The following is a 27,088-nucleotide window of genomic DNA, read 5'->3' as shown; positions in this document are numbered from 1 at the left end:
CAACGCATGGTTTTGTTGTTTCGGTCAGTTGAAGTCTGAGGTCACAAGTCAGTCTGTGAGTGCATAGCAAAAATGCATTCTTGGTTGACCTGTCTTGGCCAAATGAACACTACAGGAGGATGTCATAGCCAAGTTTTACAACTTGGTGTAAAAATGACTGCAAGAAACAACAGAACAAACCTCTGAAAAATTGGCATGTGAAAAAAGTGCCCTGCAACGATATTGGAAAAATGGGGAGCCGATTTTTCCCTGACTCTTTCAGGTTCAACAAAAGAACTGAGACGTGTTCAAACACAATATATGGAAATTTGGGACCGCAAAAACAAGTAACACTCCAAAATGGTGTTCCTTCCATCTGTTTAATAGCTGACAGAAATACACTATCCATGCAGCAGCAGAGATTACAGCACCATACTCATTATGAGCTAACCCCTCCCTCCCACAAGTCATTAGACGGAAACAAAGCACTGTAACGCCTCAATTTTACCAGAAATCAGTGTCACTGTCACGAGCTATATCTCAATTTCTGCAATTGTACAATTAATGTAATTTTGTTACAAGAAACTCACAGGCATACAGAGTGATTTACGTCATACAATGACGTGTCAACCCTACCATAAAAGTAGACTAAAGCACTGATAAATCAAAGCTGAACAGATTTACAGAACTGGAAGGCCCTTATGTATTTTGCTTACTTTTCTGCATTCCAATTTTACCTTGTAGCAATGGCTTACAGATTTTACTTTTAATCTACCAATTACAAGTTACAAGACAGCAAGTAACACAATTCGGGCATCTTCATTATTTAAGAAATAAGTTTGACATACTGCATGAAGTAAAAAGGTTTCCAAATTTCCTTTGGATACTGATGGGACTGTTTAATTCACTGCCTCTACCAGTCTTGCTCAGCAGTCTTTCTCTTCTCTCTTTAACAGTTTTGCATGGCAGATTTATCTAACCCTTGTCGATGTCTGGACGTCTGGACAGGTCCAAGCTGTGACTGTACAACAATATGTTCGGAAAAGTCCAATAAAAGCACTCTTACGTTGTCCGCCGTCTGAAGTTTGCAATGTAGATTTGCTTGGAGGTGTGTCTATGAGGTGAGGGAATAGATTTCCAACTTGGATGCTTCCATCTGATTAGACATTCACACCAGTCAAATCCTTTGAAACGCTATCACAAACCCATGGCAAGTCAGCAAGTTTTCAACTATATCAAAAGCCCTTCAAATGAACTGCAACAAAAGCTCTCCTTTACATTATTACCTATGACTGGTCTTGTAAAACGACCAATGAACGGACTTGTGATGTCTTTGACTTGACTACAACACTGATTTGAACATCTCAGAATATTTGGAAGGGGAGACCTGAAGCTATGCAACATTTCCCCAAAATGCCCAGTTTTAGTACTGCAAAGGACGGGTTTTTTAAATTCATAAAAATAAGATTCCACAAGTACAGATCTCCTTTCAGATCCCTGAAAATCTAGTTGTACTTCCTTTGATACAAGGGTGGTTACCATGGTTACTGTTTAGTTTCCAATTGCAACTGTGCTTATTTCATTCTGATTTGCACACTGGGCCTCCATCACAAATCTGACGCTTTCAGAATAGTTTTAAAAAATGAAGATTCAGGTGACACAGTGAGTTTTCAGATATGGTTCTTAATGTCTGAATGATTCTTAACTTCAGAGCACTGGGCACATACATTTTCTTACAATATTCTCTTCAATAAAATACAGTTTACTTGTTTTGCAGAGAAAAGCAATTACAAGACATCGCTGCTTTCTGTTTCACAGATTTCATCATTATAGTGAACACCACCTGCTACCATTTGTCCCCTACCTACATGTACTAGGAATATTCTCTTGAGATGTCCACACTTCTATAATGACCTCGGCTGAAATGTTTACAATTTGCATTGTATTGATAAAGTGGTCCATCAAATTTAATCTACTGCAGTAATCCTTATGCTGTTTGGCCAGCCAGCTCCAGCAAGATTGGGGGATGGCATGGTTAAGATTTCTGCATAACATGTGACACATTTCTGACAACACTACAAGGGGGATGAGGGGCAAATACATGTTAATGTATACCCAGCAAGAAATGAGACCAAGGGGTACCCCCCCAACATGTCCAATCCCTATACACATTCCAGACTATTGTTACTTAACACATCCCCCCAAGATGTCTCAAAGAAATTCCCCAGATTCCTGCGAGACAATGACCAACACAAAGCAGGGGGGGTTCTCTCCGTCTCATACCTTGCTGCATGTGTGTTAATGTGGGAAAGTGTTGGCCTAGTGGTTTGGGTTTATTCCTGATCACAGGGAAGGAAGGAGTGATGTGTCTCTGGGCAAGTCACTTCAACGCTGCTTTGTTTCTCTCCACACAGGGTTTGAATGGGCACCTGTCAGGAAGGACAAGGTTTAGCAGCTGATCAAGCTGGTAACACCTGAAATCATTTGAAGCAAGATATGGGACGGAGAGACCCCCCCCGCCTTTGTGTTGGTCATTGTTTGATTGGAATCTCAGGAATTCTTTACAGACTTCTAGGGGGGATGCGTCAAGTAACAATAGTCTAGAGTGTGTTTAGGGATTGGACAGGTAAGGGGGGGTACCCCTTCGTTCCATATCTTGCCTGGTATACCTGAAATGGCTACATCAAGCTGCAGGTACATGTATGTATGTCTGAAGGAGCTGAAATGGTTTGTGGGAATGTTTCCAAGCCCAGTGAACAGCGATAAGAATAAGTGCCTTGAGTACTGGTGGATATGTGCATGTTATACAAATATCTTCATTATCAAAACAAGATTTTGACGAACCTTGAAATACAAAAGATACATGCTTGTTCAGTCAAAACATATTTGTATTCATAGTAAGAATTAGTGCTGTTGGAAATGTTTTTCATTTCAAAGCCTGCGAATCTCATTACATGAAAATCAGAGGATATAACAGTGATGACAAGTACACTGTGAAGAATGCATCAGGGAAAGCAATGTAAATCTTGAAAATCCCAATAAAAGGCTTTTTTTGGCCACAAACATTCATACTGCAAGCCACTCATACAGGTACCATGTCCTTGATACATTTTCCTTTTTTGAACTATTATGGTAATGAGAACAGACTGCAAACAGAGAATGTGACAAATTGGAAATTTAAACTTGGTATCTTTGCTCAACCACTCAAGGAAAGTATTATTTTTGGCCGAAAATTTTGAATTTTTAGAAATGCAAGACGTGGCTGCCAACTTTTGATAAATAGCTAATTGTACAGCTCATCAACTGATTCCCAATAAAATTTATACAATACTTCTTACTGCAACATAATATTTTCCCACACCCTGGAGTGCTCCTATGCCACTGCGTACATATTTGCGTCTATGGCAGGCCATACACAGCAGTCAAGTTAAACGCACAGTGTGTCCACCTTCACTGATTTCACCAACTGAGTGTGAATGTATTAGTTTGCATCAATATCAACTGGAGCTGAGTCCAGATGCACTGTCTGTCAGCTTTTAGTCAGATTGCATTTAAAACCTTCTCCAATGCAAAAAGATTGATCACGGGAAAAAACATCAGGGAAGCAACCTTTGTAGAAAATCTGAAAAAACTTATAACCAAGGATAGCAATACTTGGCTCACTTGACCTGTTGCATCTCCACTTCAAGAGACATTCAATAATGGTATTATCTTCTTTTTTCCAAGCTTGTAACTGTCAAGTTTACATTAAAAACAAAGAACCCAAGGGCCTATTCTGCACATCATTGAGTGTAATTTAAACTGCATTTTAATTTATCAATGCACGCATATTATCTTGAATAACCATTTTTAGTAATTTTGAAATTTCTACACAAAAATGTTTTTGAATAACCATTTTTAGTAATTTTGAAATTTCTACACAAAAATGTTTTTGAAACATGGTTTTGATTCGGTCTACTATTCATTTTAACCACTTTCTGCCAGGGGAACTTGTTTCAGGTTCGTTTTCTTGACACCTAATGCCCAGCTGCCTGACAGCGGACAACAGAGCTGGCCCTTATAAGAAAAGACCGTACTCGGGAATAAAAGACCGAGCTGCTGGGAATTTCAAACATTTTTTCAGTTGTCAATAGAGGAGGAAATCCGTCATAGTTTTGCAAGATTATACCACTGTTTGTGGCATTCAGTGCGAGCAGATTACCACCGGGGACAAAAGCGATCCAGAGCTCTAGTGATGAGCGATACAATACTGCTGCATGCTAATCTGGCCCCACCAGACAGTCATTTGTGTGGGTGTAAACATCTAAGTAAATGAAGTTAAGATTTTTAAAGAATTTGAAAACAGAAGAAAATGAAAAATTACCCGGCCCACAGAATCAACACAGATAAATGGACCCGGCACAAAGAGGTTAACTCTCCCATTTAAATAAAATCTGAAATCACATACACTAACATAAATTTGGAATAAGATATAGCTTTACTCAATATTATGTAGACTCCATAAAGACTAATGAAAGCCATGTTTTATTCAATATTTCGTTCTTTATTCAGAACATCTTCATTCCTGAAGATGTTCTGAATAAAGAACGAAATATTGAATCACACATGGCTTTCATTAGTCTTTATGGAGTCTGCATAATATTGAGTTATCTGAATATTATCAGAGGATCATATAGCTTTATGTGTTATCAAACAGCTCAACCATTCAGAATAAGCCAGAAAAACCAAGGTACACCTATCTTGTCTGAAACTTAGTTTCAAATTGTCACCTGTAACATTCAAATGGAACATCTGATATTTAAATCAATCCAGGACATAACACTCTAACTGGAACAACACAGTTTAACACTACCTGAAGGCATTGTGATATCTGTAATTAGCTCATCAAATGACACTATTACAAATGCAAGACATACAGCTTTCCAAACAATATTTCTTCAAAAATCAAAACAAAATCAAAACCCAAATGCAAGGGATGAGCTCTTCAACAAAAATAAACATGTAACATGCATTGACAAATGCCTAATGCTCAGAGAAGTCTAACCAAACTAGTTTGTAAACCATGAGTAAAGGTGGAACCCTTACAGAGACTATTTCACAGTGCACACATCTTACAGGCCTTACCAAGTCTCGTCATTATTCTTCATTTGCAATCATTTGGTATCTATTCCAGTCTAAGTCACTGTCAAAAATTAACTTTTCAAGTCTTTGAAAGAAAGTTCTTTAACATAAATTGAGCCACAAATAAATTATGACCTGGATATTCGATCCTTTGGAAGAACACTTACATTGTGATATGATATATATAGATATATTCTGAATTATATTCTAAATATTCATTCTGCATTCTGCTGAAGGGTAAGTCCATTATCTAAATGGTAGTCAAACAATCTCCCCTAAATTCAATTATAAGGTTAATCCTCATTTATGATGTCCACTACTACAAATCTGTCAAGCATAGTGGTACAAACAATTTAATATGTGGCTTCAAGCCACAGCAAAGCAAATTTCACCTTTCTTTCTACGGGACTTTTATACAATGCCTAGTATGTTTCTAAAATCACATCGGTATTCAATATTAAGCATTGAACACTTTGATGCACTGGTTTAATATAAACATCAGAACATGTACATGTATACTAATTGCCATGGGGTAATCCAATCTTTGTCAGTGCTAAGGCACCCAAATGCCCTCAATGGGCAATGCATAAACTTGATAATACTAAGATCAAATAACTTCCCTATATAAACAAACACTGACTTTTGGAAAATCTCTTCATATAGGAAAGTGGATCATCAGTAGTTGATTAAAATAAACTCAATGCAATCTTCACAAAATACCCAGGACACGTCAAACTATTAAATTTGTTGACGCTTCAAATCTCCTTACATGAGAAAACTTAAGAGATTTGAAGACTTTCACATATTACTGTAAATTCTGAGTTGTGTGGGTCGATATCTGCCACTGATTGGAATTTTTCATGAAACCTTTGCACTTCAAAAACATATAATGGCATTTTCTTAGTTCCAGCTGTTCCTACTGCGTCACATCGTGCTTAATTACGTGCCACTATACCTTAATAGACACTTATACAGGTTGCACCATCTTCAAAGTTCCTATATGAATAAATAGACTTCTGATCACCAACCAGAGTTTTTGAAGCACATGTTTACCCAATCCCAAACCCTGTTGCTTCAGTTTCTGATCATTCATGACAAGGAACTAAAAATCTCAACAGCAGCATCATTAACTTCACAGAGAGCCACTATTAATGGAAATGTCACTTGCATTATAAATAGATATTGGCAAGAACCAATTAAAGCCATAAATCCTCAAGCAATCACCAATCAGATGGCCTCTCCCATACCTGCTCATCTTAGGCTTCGTCTGAGTCACTGTCATCGTGCTCTGGTGGTGGGGGTGAAGAGCTACATGTAGGGCTGGCTGGGGGTGAGATGGCATTCCTGAGACGATCAGTTCCATCCACAAACATCCTTTTCTGCAGAATAAGTGATTTAATAACATCAAATGAGGCGCAAGGAGTCCAGCAATGCTTGTCACTCAAAGGTGCTAGGGACTTATCATACACGCAACAACGGCAGCATGTACACTAATTCCCATGTCAATTAAAGGTGGTCCATTTTCAAATAATTTAGTAATGGTATATTAGTAACTGCCTTGAACTGAATATTTGAAAACTACCAGATACGTTTTAAACACATTACTTGCAGCTGCTTGTTGCACTGCTCAGACATCTTATATTCAGGGCTAATTAAAATCTGCATACAGTGATCATTATCTGCAGACTCTTGATTGTTATTTGCGGGTATCTGCTGTATTAATATCCAAAACATTAATTGTTTTTAACTTTACATGGTTATTGACCAAGGAAGTTGTTGAGAAATCATTTGAACCAAGTAATTTCACTTCAATCCTTGAAGACTCTTCTTAAGCCAAGTTTCTACTTTCATTGACCATTAACATAACTAGCTTAGCAAACACAATTCAGAGTCCCTTTCTGTCATATTCATCTACGTTGACTGCCAGACAGAAGGTCATTTTGGGTAAATTCCATTCCAGCAGTTGTAGTTTTCAAGTACAGCTAACATACACGTACATGTACATGTACATGAATGGCAAATTTTGGCTCTGTCCATACATGCAGTGTATGTCTTTATATAATCAACTGCTCAAACAGGCAAAAACTACTAAAATGCGCAGTTGATGATTGAATATTCTTATATTCAGTACATTGAAGACAGCACTAGTCAATAAGCCATTTGCGAGTTAAATTTGAATAAAATCTGGAACACTGAGTTATTTGATTGCACACGAACGTGACAATTTTAATTCCCCAGGCTAAAGTCACCGTTGCTATACTTCCTGATTTGGGGCAAGCTTTGCATACCGACCACAATCTCTGGAATGGACTGGTTCCTTTGTGTCCTTCTTATCCATTGAAAACAGTGTTCTGAGGCAAGACGTCTCCTATGTAACTAAGCGAAAGCTTGCCCCGAATCAAGAGGTATGGCAACAGTGTTTTTAGTATGGAGAATTGAAATTGTTTTGTTTCCGTGAATTTAAAGAACTCAGAGTACCAGATTTTATTCAAAGGTCACTCGCAAAAGGCTTATTCAGAGAGTGGGTAACATTTAGCTCATTTTGAGCTAAAATGACACACTTTTGTCACCACTGATATTGAAAAGATACACCTGTGCTTGGATGTTACATGGAAAAATTGTAGATTTGTGGAAAGACGAAACTGAAGATCCAGTGAAAGAGAACATTTCAAATCCATGCATCAAAAACTAATGAGTTGAGGTCTGTACTTTTTACCACAAAGCGTGGTTTGTAAAAAAGTCAACTCAAGTATAAGGTGATCACCCACATTCTGCAATCTAGAGAATCTGATTTTACCAAATGTTGATGAGTAGAGTGGTTACCAATAATCCTGAAAAAATGGTAGGTCAAGCTTAATGAGATCTCAAGACACTACGAAATGTAGATCGGTTAAAATAGGGTTAAATGTCTTTTTTCGGTTAAAAAGTAATCCACCTTGATTTTAACCTTGTTTTAACTGCCAGGATCAAGCCAAAATGTTCACCCCATTTTAACCGTGTTTCAACCGAACCCACCACACTTCAAGCCTTAATCCTCTCCTGGTCTGTCGGCAGTCCAAACGGACAGTCAGCCATTTTAACCGTGTTTTAACGGTGGAGAGATGGCGTGCTACAAACTGCAGAGTCCCGTTGGGTAAATCCACTTATTACCTAATTAAAGAGTTGTTTTGGGGGAAATGTCAATCATCTTCCTTACGTTCTACAAGTTGGAAATTGGCTTCAATGCATGTGGAGGTATTTCCACACCCGTTTACACGATAAATTCACTGATTTTTGACATATAAAGCAACGAATTAATCAAATAAAAACGATACCTGTGTCTGGAGTATTTTATTTAAAGCAAAGAACTGAAGTTTTATTGGTATAGTTACCATTCATAGTCCTTAATGACAATTAATCAGAAGTGACTGTTTTTTGCGTGCACAAAATCAATTGCGCTAGAGCTAAAATCCAAGATGGCGGCACCCATTGTCTGATGTTAACCATGAGTCAAGAGTGCAGAAGCTTTTACCGATTAAAAACTCCCAATGGCATCAATGGCAGCTTGGTACTGCCGGCCCATAAACCCCAACAAATTGGCAACAACTTGGCAATCTTGGCAGAAATTCTTCAGCAGACAGCACATGGCTAACGGGCTGCCCGCATGGTACGGCTCCAGCTCCCCGCCCATGTATTGAATCGATGGGCTGGTCACATCATGTGAGCTACACTTGACTGTGTGACGCATGATATCACAGGCATGCTTTTCTGAACGTGCGTGGGCCGGTGCGGTAAAAGGTGCACAAGGGCGGATGCGGACATGAACCGATATTGCAATGGATGGCGATCACCTTGACCGGCTTGTGTTGGCCAGTTGTCAGTATATTTGTAATTTGAGGAATTAAGCATTCTCACCTTCTTCAAATTAAATCTCACATTGCACTTTTTGATCTACAGTCTACTGCAAATTCCTGGTTAGAAATCTCTCAATGCCCCGTCCCCAAGCTTAGAACATCCTTTTCATTATTATCTCAGCCAATAGCAAGAATGAAAAAGACGTCACATGCAAATTGGGCCGTATCTCTACGCAAATGGGGCCTAGGATCCCTTGCGTTTGCGTCTATCGAGCGCAAGTCCGATTCAACCAGCATCCAATCAAAACTCACTCTGGATGTCCATTTCTAACTTTATTGGCCAAGTATGGCACGTAAGGGTGTGCATGCTGAAGATTTGCATGCATGATATTGTATGAATATACATAAGCACAAATGTTGTGAGAATTTAGTATTGTAATGCATCTGAAATGCCATACCTACCGGTACAATATAACTCTACACGATAAATTCACAGATTTTTTACATATAAAGCAATGAATTGATTGAATAAAAACGATACCTGTGTCTGGAATAGTTGATTTTGAAATCTCACCATCATGTGATGTGGGACGCCATCTTAAGTTTACTTTACATGTACATAATACATGTACAGTGCATGTACATGTATTACGTACAGTACAGGAACGTGCATGTGTGCATTGTACAGTCCCTGGTTGAGCTAGGCTGATTTTAGGTTCGGTTCGGCGGTTTGGTTGAAGCACGAGTTGGTAGCAAAAATATTCACGATATGCGGAAGGTCGGGCACATTCATGAGGCTGCTAATTTATATAAGCTTGCATGTTGCATTCCATCCGCGGATCGACAGGTCGAGTCTTGAAGGGCTCGATTGTTCGGCAGGGATTTGTGAGGCGTGAAATAAAATGTTTGTATCCTGAAGTACATGGGAGGCACGACCCCTGAAGACTAATACATTCAGGTACAGGCCAGGATAGGCCTATGAAGTGCCGAGTACCAATGCAAAGAACTTGCTTGTATCAATCAGTGGTGATTAAAAGCTACATGTATTTAGTATACCGTTAGGGATTAGGGTGGGGCAGCTTATTAATGCGGTATGATCACCATGCACAAAGGAACTCATCTGGCCTTGGGGGATTATACTCCACAAAACGGACCGCACAGTGTGATTCCCCAGAAGGTTCCTGTTTTAACCGAATAGCCAGCCTGACTATCCGAGCTGAAAAACCACAAAACTGACCTCTATGCCAGTTTCCAAAAACAATCCCATTTTAACAGTGTGTTTTTGGTGCCCCTAGTGTAACCGAAAATGAACATGGTTAAATTGAGTGAGCAGACGGCATACACCAGTTTTAACCGAGAAACTGCATTTTAACCAGGCAGAAATTCATAGTGAGATACTGGTATCCCCCGTTACAGATGGCATGTGTAAAACTGACTTGTCCATGGGCCTTTCTTCAACATGCTGCCCTTAGTTTGCAATACACATGAGTGCTCTGTCTTGCATGTGCTGCAATGCATGTTGCATTAGGTGCTTTCTTCTGATTGCTGTGAAGGTATTTTCAATTCGCCGTCCGAATTCATTTATTGTCCTTGGAGGACCTTTGATGTACATTCTGGATTTGACATCACCCCAAAGCCAAAAATCTAATGGAGTGAGGTTTAGTGACCTCAGTGACCATTTTATTGGATGACCAAGTCTAGTTACATGGTTGGGTGAAAGTTCTTGAAGCTGGTTATGAACTACTCCTCTGCTCTGAGCTGGAGCTCCATCTTGCACAAACCATGCCCATTGAATAGCTCCATTACGCTGTTGCCCCAAAATAACCTGCGGCTGGGGCTCTAGCATCGGATTGATAATGTTCAAGTAGGTAGCCCCATTTAACCCTCAAAGAGCTGCGTTACTTTGACCCATCTCAGATTCTGCCCACCTAAGAACTTGGATGTGCCAAGCCTGATTTTTTACACTCAGCTTGCATACACCAACACTCCTTATCATTACAAATGTGAAGTTTGAGCTCAATTGCACATAAGGTTTTGTTATTAGGTCATATGAAGTTCAAGGCTACATGCATGCCAGTACGCGTGCATTGAGCACCACAGTGGAAAAAGTATACATTTTTGGCTGACCTGTCTCGGAAACATGTGCAATGCGCGAGAACGATATGTTTAACTTTTGCAAGAATGGTGTCAAACTGACTGCAGAGAATTACTCTGCAAAGAAAACTTGTAAAGGCTCAATCTCTAAAAAAAAAAAAGCTGCACTGCAGAGATATTGGAAAACATGTTGGGGGGGGGGTGGATTCCACCCCTGGCTCTTTTAGGGCTAAACTGCCATCAATAAATACACGTCCAATGCAGCCAAAACTACAAGTTTTTGACGATCATCAGGCCTGTCATAGACAAATGCAACAATGTCCCATGCATGCCAGACAGATGTTTCAGACAGACTATGCCAGGAAATACTTTCAAACTTCAAAAGGTTTAAGAAAAGGACTGTCAAAAATGGATAACTTTATATGTCTTCATTGTGTTCAATCATACCTACGTGCAATGAAGCTCTTGTGGACAAACCAGATTTGTACATGCATGCCATGTGTGATGGGTGATATCTTGAGATCCAATTAAGCTTGACCTACCATTTTTCAGGATTATTGCTCAGCACCCTACTCATCAACACTTGGTAATACAAATTCTCTGCATTGCAGGATGTAGGTGATCACCTTAAACTTGAGTTTACTTTTTCAAACCGTCCTGTATTACATATATTTCTTATTCATACATTCCACACACCTACATCCTTATGATTAGGAAAATGGGAACCACTGTAGTGTGGAAGTATGTCCAAGCCATTACTCAGGGGATACTTAACTTTTTTACTCCTCACAACATCTCTGTTTTGTAACGTGTGGGTTTTATAACTTGTGTGGTCCCCACAACTACACCTCACCCCTGCCATTAGCAATCTCCACATGAAACTACTATGGAATATCATTGCAGCTTTATGTGTCCTCCAGCGTCAACTGGTCAACACAGAGTTGACTCACCAATGTGCCGTCCGATCCAAACAAGTCCAGGAAGTTGCCGATCATCTCCCGTGACTTCTCTTCCCAGCGCTGGATCAGCTCGCGTCCTTTGTCTTCCACCTTCTGCACAAACTCCTTGGACTTTGTCTCCACCCTGTTAACCTTCTTCTTCACCTTGTCCACTCGGTCTTGAAAGTTCAGGCTGGTTTCCTTTAAGCAAACGTGAGGGGGAAACAATCCACTGTCATTTCCATGGTTTCGTGTGGTAGTCATTCTGAACAAATCTCAGGGTTAGATATTGAAGAGGTTGCATCCACTTGGTTTGACTGACCTCAAGGGTCAGGTTTGATCCAGTATTAAGGTTTGAAACTATATTCTGGGGGCATTATTTGTTCGCTTTTCAATAGAAAGTTCTTTCCTCATTTTGATGCCTAAGTTGCTGGATTGCGTAGGAAACTATGGGTACTCTAAAACATCTAAAATGGAATTGGTTGAGAGAAATATTCCCCTTGATTTGTGCGGATCATTTCTTTTTCAGCGCATAATGTTTCAGAAGGGTGTGCTCAGAGTTGCAAAGGTACTCCTGTGCCTCCTACGAAACTGCTTTTATTTCCATGAGGTTGATGATTAACACCTGCACGTTAAACTCAGCTTAATGAACCAAAAGCTGGCACAGATTCAGCCCAGGCAATATGACAATGACTGCTAAAGGAAACCTCCAAACTAGCAGTCCTGTGGAACCTGTGAAAGGCTTAAGTACTGGGATTGATACAAGCCTAGTTAAAGCTAAGTACCTCTCTTGCATGAGACCTGCTTGTTTTCCAAGACACAAACGCACATATATGGCAGTTACCACATTATCCTGCTTCCATATCATGACCCTTGTTCTAGATATTCTGCGACTTCCAGACGCCTCAAAGGGTCTAGGTGATGAAATTTTCTTAGATGCATTTTAGATGCAACTTTCTTAAATGCAACTTTATGACGATACTTTTCACGAACAGTTGACGAACAGTTTGCCATCCAGTTAGGGTAGAAACTGCCCATAATTTTCCACACAATCAAGGGGCTACTGCCGTGATGTGACACTAGTCATTTTATAGGTTTCTCAAATTGTGGACCTCAAATTTGTTCACTGGAAATGTTTCTAAGAAGGGCTGTTCATTGCCTTATTGCATGTACTCAATCATCGCAACAAGAAATTTAGAACAGCAAAATAAACAAACTTTCAGCAGTTTGCGCACATATCAATGCACTCATTGAGGTTTTCTCCCTGGAGTGACATCAGAGTTCTGCTCATGTATATGGAAATTCCCATGAGCACGAACACCCAAGATACCAAAATACCCCTTAAAATAACTAACCAAACAAAACTAAAACATGATAAATTGGAAACACAAAGATGTCTACCGTATTTCCAATGGTTGTAGAAACTACATTGAACAGACCCTTTTAGGTTACTTCTACTTCTGTGAGCACATCTCAGTTCACTTGCTCAAACATGTAAACCCAAGAGTTCTGCTCTTCTTTTACCGTACCCAACTGACCTTTATAAAGCTAACGTTCATCTCCTTAGCGGTGTAACCCCTTGACAGATTCCTCCTAACATACATGTCGTAGTCACGGACTAGTCTAGCGATGATGTCTGATGTGGAGATGCCCTCTGTGCGTTTGGTAGCTACAAACTTTCCAGCAGCCTTGATGTCCTTGTAGACATCATTCATCTGCATACCTGGAGTGTTGTATGGAATGTCGTCGTGTGCAACAAAGTCGATCTACAGACCATGGCAGATAAAGAAAGATATTGTCATCTCTGGGCAGGATGTCAACCTTGATGATTGGTGTTTTCTCCCGGGGGGGATCTGTACTTGACAGTGAAATCAAAGGTGCCATTTGACCCCTAGGATGAACAACTAAACACAGGTCACATTTCAAAAGATAACTGTCTTGCTGTAGCATGCTACTGTTCTTTTTAGTGTTCTCTATATTGGTTGGAAAGTGTGTGTCCATAGCAACATGTGCAAACATGAGGTCTCCGTGGCTAAAGTTTTCAGGTCTCCAAACATGGCTCCCACCACATTCTCAGCAGCAAAACACACTGTAACTTTCAAAGTTTTGACTAGTGTCAAGGGTTAAAGCTATAGGAAACTTTCATTTAAATAGTCCTGGTGCAAACAAAAATGAAACTAAGTTTGCACAAAATGGCCTATACCAGTCCTGACACAAAAGCCCAATATGACCAAGATCATGGGTCACAGTGTGAGACTTTATCAAGCATGCTGACAAAGTTGAGCCTTCAAACATGGTGCCTAGTATAACCCTCAGTCTCAACACACTATCAAGAACAGTACAAGGTTTGTAAGTGTGACATCACTTCAGTTTAAACCACACCCACTGCACATTGAGTTACAATGAACCATTGAATCTAGAAGTTAATGCACATTACAGGCTTCAACCTTAAGTTTCAGAGGGTCAAGGCTACTTGGCCTCAAAGGCTCCCAAAAACCAAAGGGCACCAATGCCAACTGAAAGGGCACCAAGGCCATTTTGAAACTTTTACTTGTTGGTGACAGACTTTCCTTCAATTTCAACATGGTGTTTAACTTTCAGCCTGCAATTTTCATTGTTACTGTTCACATGCCGAGCAGTGGCACTGCTTGAATTGTAAACAGTAAAAATAAATAATACTGTAGTAACTTTAACCACTACCAGCCGGGGACTCCGAAATCGGAGCCTTATGGTTTATATGTGTGGCCAGGGTCTCCGAACTCGGACAAAGGAAACAGGGCCCTGTAACAAAAGACCGTACTCCGAACAAAAGACCAGGCTTCTGGGCATGACCGGCATTTTTCACTCTCAAAAGTGGTGATAATCCAGCATTATTTTGAAACCGTATACCAGGGTTTGGGGTATTTAGAGCATGCGGATTACCACCGGGGACAAAAGCTCTCCACCACCGCAGCGATGAGCCACACAGCACCGCTGCATGCTAATCTGGCCCCTATTGAAAAGAGGTCAGCAGTGCACTGAGCCAGGTTCGTGAACAAAAGACAGTTGTATAACACCGCACAATCTGGGCTCTGTTTACAAGGCTGCAGGCCTGGCTGAAATATTCGGGCGTCAATGAAGGTCACCTGTCAACTTAGAGTAGTGCCTGAAGATTACTCCGTGCGGCTATAAACGACCGTTAAATGGAATGATGAATTGTTGAAGGATTTTGAAAACGGAAAAAATGATAGTCATGCCGGCCCAGCATCCTCAACGTTGAAAAATGCCCCGGTCCGAAGTGGTTAATTTACCCTTTGGTGTTGAGTCTTTTTACTTTTCATGATACCAAAAAGGCAACACTGTATTATGAAAATCAATGTACTGCTTATTACTCACAAACAACGTAATTCAAGCAAGTCGGTCACTGAGTCACAAACATTTATCCAATATAAAAGCCTGCTGGCGTCCGAATAAAAACATACCAGTACAGTGAAATAGCGAGGAAAAAACAGACTGGGTCGTACTCCTGTCCGCAATCCCAAAATAATAGTGACTCGGTCTCAATAATGCAATGTACAGAATCCAATGGTCCAGAATGTGTAATTCTGTGGTGCGACTTGTAACCAGTCTATGTATAAAAGTAGCCTGGTGCCACATTTTTAGAATCACACAACTCAACTACGTTTACATCGTTGCTATACCATGTTGTATACGGGCGATGCAAAACCTCCGGAAAAAAATAGTGCTCGGTGCAGCTGCACGGCCGTTGACAGAAACGCTAGTGCTAAACGGTAACTTGAAAGTTGAATACAACTTTAAAATACATGTAGGCGCCTAGTGATCATTGAAGAAGGGCACGTCGGCAAAGTGGCCAAAAGGTACGCGCTATTTTTAAAGGACATCACGGCAATTCACTGGGATATCGCGGCAGTGGCTGCTGGTGGGCACTGTAAAGATCGAAGCCTGGCACACTGAGTGTTCATCCAATTGGACCTTGCATATAGGATTATACATAGTGTATGCAAGTGTCAGACAAAGTAACTGAAGAACCACATGGTGAGATCAGGACAGAGATCAGGTCACAGGTATCATCCCCCCTCCTTTCAGACGGGCATATCAGAGTCATGCTGAAGCAAATACAATTAAGAGCAGCGCGAGTCCATTCAAATAGACATTGGATTTATACAAGCATACTTAATTCAAGCTGCATGCAGCACTGGAGATTAAATGTTACAAACACAACTTGCTTCTTGCTGAGTCACTTGTTGATATAATTTTCTGTAAACATTTGGACGTTGAAGTATCTTGAAATGTGGCATTGAAACCTAGGTCATATTGATGAACAATACTCATATTACGGATAAGTTTTTACCAACATATGGACATTAAAATAAACCAAGGTTATGTTAATGAAAGAAGTACTTGTATGGATCAATTTTTGTAGACCTATTGATATTAAACAACATGAAGCCTGCAAGCAAAGGCCACTTTGATGCTAACTTTTGCTATCATTCTTCCAAATTCAATGACATAGCTTCTGACCTTGTGTTCTTCAATGTACTCTGGTGTGACAACCCAGGGCGCATCGCATATAACCTCATCAACATAGCGACAGTGTCTGACTGCTTCATAACGTTCCCATTCACTAAGGACTGTGTTGCCTTTTAATCTCCTTGTCAGCTCATCACTGCAGACTGAGACAAATAGGCATTTCCAAAAGAGAGAAAATTCATTGAGAGCTAACAGGTAAAAATAAAGTACATTTCATACTGGTAAATCCTTTAGTATTCTCCACCTTCCCCCCCAACAGTTTTTGATATCGCCACAATGCATTTTTTTCTGGAACTGAGCCTTAAGAAGTTTCCAGAGGAACTCTTTGCGGCCATTTTGACACCAACTTTGAGAAAACTGAACATACCGCTGTTGCACAGTGCCCATTTTTCAGAGACAGGTCAGCTAAAAATGTATAATTTTTCCACTGGCTGACACGTGTAGCCTTGAACTTCGAATGACCGCAACAACAAAAGCATGTATGTCTAATTGAGTTCCAACTTCACATTTTGTAATGATAAGGAATGCCTATACATGCATGCATATCAAAACTAGGAAAAGAAAAGAAAGATCAGTAAGAAGCCTCACCTCCAACTATGAGATAAACATTGGGGAGACAGTTTTTGGCTTGCATGAGTGCTCTGGCATGTCCAGCATGGAAAAGGTCAAAGATGCCATCTGCATAAACTCTGATAGGTCTAGAGTCTGCGGTTAGATGTAAAAAAAAAATGGTAAAGCCAAATAATTATGGTGAGTTCTGATATTACAGTACTTGATAACAGTAAAATGATATAAATAAGTGCAAGTACTACACAGTTGGCAGATGTACGTACCACACTCAGTATACAGCCGCAATCTCTAGATACATGTATGGAAATGCACTACATAATTAACACACACACACAAAGGTGGCATGAGTGAATACATTCTTTCTGACAAAGATATCCTCATACAAGAAATATGCAGAATAACATAAAACTGCACATGAGCTCAGCTTAGTCCAAAGCTTATATCTTATCTCTTCAGCTAATCCCAAAGTACAGTAGAACTTTGGCAAATCTTTTGCTTGCATAGTTGGAATGCCTAACTACCTTTAACATCAATGACATTCTAATCACAGCTTGGGCCTACCGTACAAGGAGTAGGCCGCGCATGTACATGTACTTCTGGTAACAACTGACTACAAGTGTTGTACAAAATTAAGTTAAAAGGTTTAAACGAGACATACCCTAAGCATGGCGGTCAACCCTGACTTAAATTAAACCAAAGGGGGTTGGGGGCCAAGGAAGAGAACAAATACATACTAAGCTGTAAAAACTTTGTTTCACTTCCCAATCTGACTTCCAGTGAGAACTTGAAGATGGGACATGGAAGACAAAAATAATACATTCAACAAAATCCACAGATTTCCATGTTATGTACTTTTTTTTTAACATACAAAGAAAGCGTTGTGCAAACCATCATGCAGACATTTGTGATGCAAGCCATGTTTGAATGAGCAGAGGTGGATGCATCAGCAACTGAAAACTACCATTCTGAAGAACTGGTAAACTGAACATTTCTGTGGATCCAATGTAATGATCTCACTCCTTTGCCGTGCTTGATCTCCAAATAATAACCAAATGCCACTGAGCAACCCAAACTGTGACCCGGATGTATAAATACGGCCAGTAAATCCCCATTTGGGTTCACTCGATGGGTGTGCTGAGTTCTTACAAGGGTACATCAGATTGTTACGCCCTGTGTATAGGCACATGATCCCGGCACATCTGTGCAGACAACTGTGTGCATGCATGTGCATTGTGCTTTTCCTTAGTCATGGTATACAATGTCAGTTTTGATGAATGCAAAAGAAAAGCCAGAGAAATAATGCAGTATCTGCAAAGTGGTTGGTATCCTCCTGGGTTAATAGAATGTGCAGAAATCAGTAGGTCGATCAATCGCTGACAAATGTGTGGCGTACCTGTGTGTGACTGAATAAATCAGCACACCAGATAAATGGGGACGCTGCAGCAAAGTGCTTATTAACCAGGTGCATTCTGGAGATCCAAGCACGGTCATGTTTATTTTAGTGGCGTTGCGTTGTACATGTATACAAACTGAATGATGAATGACATTTACCATGAGGACCATTCTGAGCTTGTTCATAGGTTACTGGGTAGAAGTTCCATCTTTCTTTCTCTTTGATAGACTCCTGAGTCCCTCCAATGATAGCAGGCTTCAAGCAACTCTACTGAAGCAAAACATCCAGTTATCATCATCAGGTTGAAAAATGCAGACTGGACTGTTATGCTTATATATCAATGCTTGTCAAGGTTGCAATTTGGCTTTTGGGAATTAATTTTGGCTTTGTTTGATGTTGCGGCACCTGAAACACGATTAAGTTTCATTGGTACCTACAATTTGTCAAAAAATACAGTGCCAACATTGGCAAAAACAAGTCAAATGTCTCTATGTTCATGTGATTTAGATGTATCAAGACTAGCTGCCATCACACAACTGCCTACATTCTCAAAAAGAAGTGTAAAAGACATTGTTAGGAGAAAACAAGTACTCACCGTGCATGGCATCTTAGCCGGTAGTTCGCCCTCACTGGCCTCTGTCTCATTCAAACTGCTGCGCTTCCTTTTAACGGACATTGCTGTTGAGTTGTCTGAAACAGAAATATGCCAAAAGGTGTGATGATGAAGACTGGGGTATTTTCTTCCTTTTCATCAAGTTAGACTTGCTCAGCATGATGATTAAACTATCAAATCCATTTAGAGGTAAGGAGTCCAGGGCACAAACCTGAATCACATTGGAATGAGTCAAGCTCCAATTTACGTAGTTCCAAACAGCACTACAAACACCATGCACAAGGACCTCCGCGGCCCCTCCCCCATGGTATAAAATAGAGGTATGACAAACACTGTCCAGGAGCATTCCTGTGTGAACACTGCTTCAGATTTGTACACATTCTGATGAACTGACAGTGTGTACCAATCTCTGAGTAACAGGTTTGACATATTGTATTATATATGCAGACAAAACCTGGTTGTTGTGAGCGGGCCAGCAAGGACAATTTTTGTCCAGCTTACATGTACATGTACTGTAGGAGATAGAACTTTGGAAATGGCAGCATACCTGGAGTATGGACTGGTCGTGTTATAACACACTATACATGTGCCATATACATGTATGTACACTGCCGTGCAAAAGTCCAATTGCACCTGAGTGCACAACAAATTGTGTGTTTTTTGCATGAAAAGAAAAAATAAATTTCTACAAAAGCAATACCTGTCTTATGTTGATATGCTTATTCCATTAAATTCATGTTTCCAGTTTCAAAACATGAATTGGTGAACAATTACGGGCCTGGTAAATAAAGTCTCTCCGTGCGTGTGCACAAAGTCAATGGGCAGTATTCTCATTAGCATATTAGTAGGTGGACGACTGACCATATTTCATCAGAATTATAGGATTTTGTCGCTGGAATCTGACCATGGAGTTTTTTTTGAGATCTGGAATTAGGAAAGCAACTGTGCACCTTCCACTCACGCTGCGCCCATGTACAGTACATGTACGTACATGTAATCCTGAACAATCCGCTCGATGGTGAGTTTGGATCAGTAAAAAAAGAAAATGCCCCCAAAATAAAATCAACTTCTGATGACCTCCTGATAACAATGTTGCCTTCATTTCAACCCGAGCAAAGTTGATTCAAGGAGTCTAAAGAAGGTGCCCAGGAAGTACCTCAGACTGTACCACAGAGCACCTACATGTAGAATCCAAAATTGCCTGGGGGACCCCACGCCGTAACGGCTTCGCACTCTGTGCTCGCATAATGTGCCACCCTGCAATAATTTTAGGCTGTGGAGAACACTGCAGGTACATGTACGTGTAAAAACCGGTATGTGAAAGTGGGTGTAAATCTGCACTCCTCTTATGATAGTGTGAAGTCAAAATTGAAGAGGAGGTGCAATTTTGGTTCTAATATTATTCAAAAAGAACAACATTTCTGTTTGATTCCAAATTTTTTAGCTGGATCGGATATATAAAAACGTCATTCTGTAACTGATTTTTGCGGGTCAGAGATGTTGAAACAATGCCAAAACAAAGACAGAATGCTGCTGGAATGTCACATTGTCATCCTACTTTAATTCTAAGTGTTACGTGTACATACCATTGGAAAGCACTTTTTCTGCTGAATTAAAAAATACATACATGTACTGTTCATGTACTGTATCAGTTCTTAAAAATTTGGACTTTCAGCTCATTTTGTGGCGACAGGTCATACACATGTATGTGCCCTGCAAGGGAGGGTTTTGCTATGTACATGTAACTGGGCAACAGACAGCAATGGACATAAGAAACATGAATGAAATTTCAGCTCCCTCCATCATGTACAAGTGTGAAAACTTCTTTCATTACATTTGCCAAATTGCAGGAGACTTTATTATCCTGGATGTACATGTAAGTCGTCATTCAGTGAGAACTAGTTTCTAGCCTAGGTTACATAACAAGATACTGGTCTCATACTGTATTGTAGCAACCAGAACTACATGTAGAAATCGCTACCGCGGTGGCACAATGCTTAAGGGCAGGTGGCAGCATGTGTTATGTACATGTACCAATTTGACCAATATGGTGTTATGATTTACCAAGCACATTTGCAAAATCAGTTGGAGAATATGAGCGCTAGTCAATACGCAAGCCAATCACTCACAAAGTCACACGCTATCGTAAAACACCACACAATGACAATACCTGCTAATCTGATTATCAGTGTGGCTCACCTTTGATAATCTCAACCTCAGTTCACTTAGGTCTTACATCTGTTGAGAAGTTTGAACTTCACATGGAGTCCTACACTTATGAAGAAACTGAACTCTTTAGGCGACGGATGTTCAGCTCACACTGTGATTTCACAAAAGGAAATAGCAAAATTGTTGTTAAGGTAACTTTCAGTCCATGGCCATGAAAAAAAATTAATTTTCAAAACAAAGTACCTTATCTGCAGGGTGTATTGATTCCATAATGCAAGTGCACAGACAAGCTATAAATATAGATAAAAAATACCAGCACGCATCGGGCATGCACTCCCAAGGGCAAAGTACATGTACGTAAAAGTAACGCATGAACAGCAAGTGAAAATGCTGAAGTGCAACTTTTGTTATTGTGTGGTCTGTCATCACAGATGAAGGTTATGTAATATCCAAAAAGAGCAAACAGGCAGTGAGGTACAGGTACCACAGAAACGGGACAATTGTGTGGTTAGGAAAGCCAAGACCAAGCTGTTGGGACATGGTGTAAGGTTGCTGATATCAATCGATGATTACAAATCATTGGATCTGAATAGCAATGTAATCAGTGATGTACATGTAAATCTTGCCATTCATGCAGTGCATGCACAGAACACACAGTCATGACAGTGTACACACCTCTCTGTGCGCTGATGTTCCCAAACAATTGCGGACATTACACCAAAGAATTAATGACCGTCCACGATTCCCGATACGTCCACGATTGCCAAACGTGTACAAAACATATTAGAGGCCTTCCAAAAAAGTTAAAGTATGAACAAAAGAGGACAATAGGAACGTCCACGATTGCCCAAAAAACATGTTTGGGTGAGAATGTGTACATGTACGTTGTACTTCTGGGCACACATTAGCCATGTTAGCGGGTGGATGTCCCAAATTGTAAACACATAAATTTAACAATTTCACACAATGAATGCCGGCCCCTTGTTCCAAATAATCACATTAAAGAATAAACAACACAAAAAATTGGGCATTTTGTGAAGTTTCTTTCTTGCACTTCAGTTTAGGTTTGTCACCGAGTTCAGTTGACAGATGCGTACATGATGAAGTACATGTACGTGTACCATGCTCAGTTAAAGACAATCTTTAGCATTGAATCCATGATGCATTGTACAAGTCCCAGCTGAGCATCAAGCAAATGCTGAAAATGATTGAAACTTGAAAATCATTCACTGGCACTTTTATTCAAGTCAAGCTGCAAAAGCTAATCTTTCAGCCTTGTTTGTACTTTGCTTTTTTTAAAATTTAAGTTGAGAGCAAACTCCTGTCAAACTCCTCTCAATACTGGGTGTCAGCGTAAACTTACATGTTCAGGTACATGTACATGAATGTAAATGCAGATAGCTGTATGCATTTGAAGGTTGTTTCAAATGATCTTATTAAAGGCTAAAAAGGACAGTAAAAATTCTGACCATCATTTCAGAGTTGCCTTTAACCATACATGTACATGTATCTTGTCCAATACTGTCCGAGTTTATAACAGCAACACCACTGCTCTTTAAGGTACCGTACAGTACATGGTAGGTTTGGGGTAGCATCATGCAAGGATATCTGTTTCTGAGTATGTGTGGTTATCAAAAGAACCAGAGGGTAAACAAAATTTTGGACAGTGTGCTCCGTCTGTTGTCATCATGTACAACGTTCACGACCAACCAAAGATTCAAGGCCAACCATACCAGTAGGCATCAGGTCCATGTATGTAAATCATTGGCAATGTTCAGGTTACTGCACTTTTGCCAATCAGTTTCCCAAAGATTTGCGAAACGCAGTTTGTGAAAATTCCAGTATTTGCTGAAACTGTTGCCTGAGGCATATACATTACATCCTAAAATAACAATTTTGTAAAGCTGACCTGTGGTTTATGACAGCATTTATTGAACAAAGAACAGATGGAATGTTAGGACAAACAGTACAGTGTCAATGCTGAATCTATAGTCATGAACTACGGTTAACTGTTCAATTTTCCATTTATCTAGTGTATAACTTTGTAAAGGTGGGCCTAAGTCTTGAAAGCTGAACACCGCCAATATGCAAGGCCGGACAATACATGAACCACTTCATTGCAGGACCCTGCAGTGTTTTCAAGAGTTGAACATTAAGAAGTATCATACAAATATTGTACAGGCACTCCATGGAACAAATACACACTTTACACTATATGAGATCTCCCCTAACAAATCCCACAACACACCATTTTGCTATGAAGTTTGCTAGACTTAGTTTTTTCATCAAGTCCATCAATTGAAGTTAGCAATCTACAAAATGCCCTTGATGAGAAATTTCCTTTGTTGAGCAATCCTTGAAACAAGGTAGTCAAAATCCTATCTTGAGTGGGTAGAAGTGCTATTAGGTCTGTCCATTATAATCATGGGGGAGATCTACATGTAAGCCTTAAAAACCTACATGTATGAAAACTCTGTGGTGGGATAACTTGTATAATTCCCTGTTGAATATCTGTGAAAAAGTCCTTGACGATTAATTTTACTGCAGAAAGGTGAGAACAGGGATTATGGGGAGAAAAGATGTTCACAGTGTAAAGATTTAATATCTCTTGTGGTTGACTTCATTTGAAAATATGGCTGATATTCATATGTACCTTTCGAGTTTTTCAAAAACAGGTTCTTCAGCCCAAAAATTCCTATGGCTGAGCAATATCCTGGACTTACTGGAAGTGGTTAAAATAAAAAATTGATGTGTGTACATATAGTACTTGTGTATTCTGCACAAATCAGGGAAGAATACACATGCAATCTCTGGAAATCAAATCACACGATTGATCAATACGCTTTCTGTATCAGGTTACAATAATGACCCAAGCATTAGGGAACAACCATGCTAACTTCATTTGCATTTACCAATTGTTGTGAAAGGTCAATCTCTGACCTTCAGGCTTTATCAGACGTCAATAGATGTGACCAGTGACTGGCACACATAGCCTTGTACATGTACATACAGTGTACCAGTATTTCTGGGCAGGGTTTTTTTTTACTAGCCAGACATTAACACTATGTTTTGTCCAATTAAGGTTATCTTTATATATTCACAAATTTGGTTAGGTATTGTAGGTTTGCTACGAAAGAATTTACCCCTAAGGTGTGAAAATCCAAATATTTGTGGACTGGACACAAATTAAAATAGGGAGTGTATCAAAGAGACACCTGTTACCCTGTCAATCTTGTGTGATCCTTAGACGTAGTTGTGTAGTTGTAGACCAACTGAAAACAGGTTAGCTGTATCAATTTACCTGGTAATTACATAATCCCAACCCAACCCAACCTGAGTTCAAAGCCTTATCAATGATCAGTAATCAGACAATGTTTAGACATAGAAAGTTAGACATCAAAGTTACTCAAAATCTGACCTCACGTTGTAACATTTTTAAAAATGTGGCCACAAGGTGAACTTACTAGACTAAACAGTTACAATCTTTTCATTTGTGGCTCATCATCCGGCTTCTCTTTGACCAAACTATCACTCAGTTTAATAAAAAATGAATTTAAGACTTGTATGGTATTGGTTTGATGCCAACTCTCAAAAACAAAGTGCGACCAGATAGCATTTCCGGTATATTGGCCTGTGCTGGGTACCGATCTGCTGATGTCAATACCCGGTGGGTTTTTTTTTCAGGCTGGGTAAAAAAAAAATACTGAAAGAAGGAAAAATTTCTGAGCTGTTTCTTTTACTCTTTACTATTTGAGTTCATTAAAAAGTAGACAAGCAGAACAACCATCTAAATCACAACCATCTCCATTGTAGCCTGAACATACCCTTGATTGTACATGTAGCTCATAGTGCAAAGATTACACATAGTACTGTGCTGTAAAATTATCCCAATATCCAATGACTCATTGGTATTACCAGGTTGGGGACCAAATCACAATCTAGCGATGTCGCAAGTTTCTGCTTATGTCGCTTGTTCAAGCGGCAATGACATCATTTTTATGTCATTTTCCTTGTGAGATTTTGTAAAATAACAAGATTTCAACGTTGCCACCATGCCGGCAGCCCACATGGCCGCCGTGCCTGTTGCCATTTAAACCTGCAATATTATTTCAGATGGTTATTTTGGAAAATAGCTTATAGTAATCATAGAAGTTGCCACAGTATATCGATGGAGATTTTTAATGGCTACACTTTCATGCATAAAGTATAAAGCTTTTGCAAAACTCTATTTTTTCCCATTAACTTTTTCATCGGCGGAACTGGCCTACCCACTGATGCAAATTTGACACCTCAAGTGTAAAATTCAACCAAAAACCTCCTTGATCTGCTTTTACAGATTCCAAATGAAAGGAAAATTTCATTTAAATATGGGGTAGCCATTTCCTGTAATTTGAGCAATCATAGCTACATGTATTTGTATTGAAGTTTCCAGCCAATGAAGACATCGAAGTTACCTGGGCACCATGAACTAAAAATAGTACAAAAATTACGCCATCATTGCACAACCAAGCAACGTATAAATGGTCTAGCGTCGTTGCTAGATTGTCGTTTGGTCCCCGACCTGATTACCGGCAAGCTATTGTGCCATTTGCACAACAGGTTTTTTTTAATCAGCATCTTCTTTTTGCATGAATAAAAATGAAAAAACCTTCTTTTGTGTTTCTTTTCTACTAATACGTCCTTTTAATGCCAGATGCAAACTTCTTTCTGCAATAATCATCTCAACAATCAAGTGAAAGCAACCTCTTCTGAAATGAAAACCGCCGGTTATGGCAAGATCAGTCAAATTTTTCTGTTAGGAAAAATATACCATGACTATATGTTTGGGAAAGAGTTCCACATACGGACACCACTTTACACCCTGCGCACAAATTCTATCAGACTGATCTGAAAAATTGTGTTTTCTCAGTAAACAATGTGGTATTTTCCCTCCTAAATTGGACTGTTCTGGACATGTTTTTGCTCTCTGATAGCTATTCGGTCACAGTGCTAGCCTAAAGTGTAGGGAAGAATTACTGGTGTCCATATGGAACTCTTCCCAATGTTTGTGTTACAGGAAAGGATACCCAGTTCCAAAAGAACAACTAAATTTCAGTCTTACTCTTAGGCACAGGCTTTTTAAAGTCAGTTACACCATGGAGGTAGATTTGGTTACACTCACATACATGTACATGTACATGCCCTAAGCCTACAAGTGCTACTGCATCAAAAAAGGAATCAGCCTCAGGTTTTCTATAAAATTTAAAACATATATTATATGACACTAGGGCCTACTGAATAAGCGCAAATGGAAGTTACGGGCAGGATTTACATGTACACTGGTAGGCCTAATACTAAAGTACATTACACGCCAATATGCACCCGAGTAAAGTACCAGTGCAAGAGAAGGAAATAAGAGGTGCAAAGCCAGCAATGACTAGCGCGTCATCAGGTCATTGCGCCAGATGTCACAGATGTGCAGGAATTACTGTATCACTGAAAACTACAGCTCTAAAATCTAATGGTTGCTCAAAATTCTTATATCTCTATATCTTTTCTAAATTCTGTGTGTACCTGGTCAAAAAATTCCCACAAGTTGTTGAGAAAAACAAGGAGCCGACGTCAGAAAATCTTGGGTAAGTGACTCCACAGCGTGATACGCTACGTCAGCCAATACTTGCAGCTGCCGGGCCTTGTCGTTCGATGTGGTTTGATGACCGTGCAGGTAGGTTGACCTTGTTTACAGTTTTGGAATTTTCCATTTTCTATTGGTGGCGTACGGAGGTAATTTATGTTGAAATCCTCCTAAATTAAACGCTGATACAACACATATACCTAAACATACACATTTTATTTATTAGAGCTTGAT

General features: G+C 39.7%; 1 protein-coding gene across 2 annotated transcripts; it reads right to left on the bottom strand.

Annotated features, from left to right (window-relative positions):
- Window positions 1–340: 340 nt before the first annotated feature.
- On the bottom strand, window positions 341–26,933 carry LOC110985302 (choline-phosphate cytidylyltransferase A-like). 2 transcript variants are annotated; one of them, XM_087145940.1, is made up of 10 exons: window positions 26,794–26,933; window positions 21,271–21,391; window positions 19,054–19,148; window positions 18,617–18,725; window positions 17,084–17,200; window positions 16,487–16,638; window positions 13,504–13,731; window positions 11,978–12,166; window positions 6,348–6,479; window positions 341–2,408 (listed from the first exon to the last, which is right to left on the bottom strand). In XM_087145940.1, the coding sequence occupies exons 3-9, from the start codon at window positions 19,132–19,134 to the stop codon at window positions 6,357–6,359; spliced, it is 999 nt and encodes a 332-aa protein (XP_087002066.1). In that variant the 5' UTR covers window positions 19,135–19,148; window positions 21,271–21,391; window positions 26,794–26,933; the 3' UTR covers window positions 341–2,408; window positions 6,348–6,356. The 2 variants fall into 2 exon arrangements, with proteins under 2 accessions (XP_087002066.1, XP_022101933.2); XM_022246241.2 differs by having other exon boundaries at window positions 341–6,479.
- Window positions 26,934–27,088: the final 155 nt, after the last annotated feature.

Source organism: Acanthaster planci, linkage group LG14 (assembly GCF_054643075.1).
Source record: "Acanthaster planci isolate LZ-2023a linkage group LG14, COTS_SCS, whole genome shotgun sequence".
In the NCBI taxonomy this organism is placed as follows: Eukaryota; Metazoa; Echinodermata; class Asteroidea; order Valvatida; family Acanthasteridae; genus Acanthaster; species Acanthaster planci.
The sequence above is the reverse complement of the archived record's forward strand: the minus strand, read 5'-3'. Positions and strand labels throughout refer to the sequence as shown.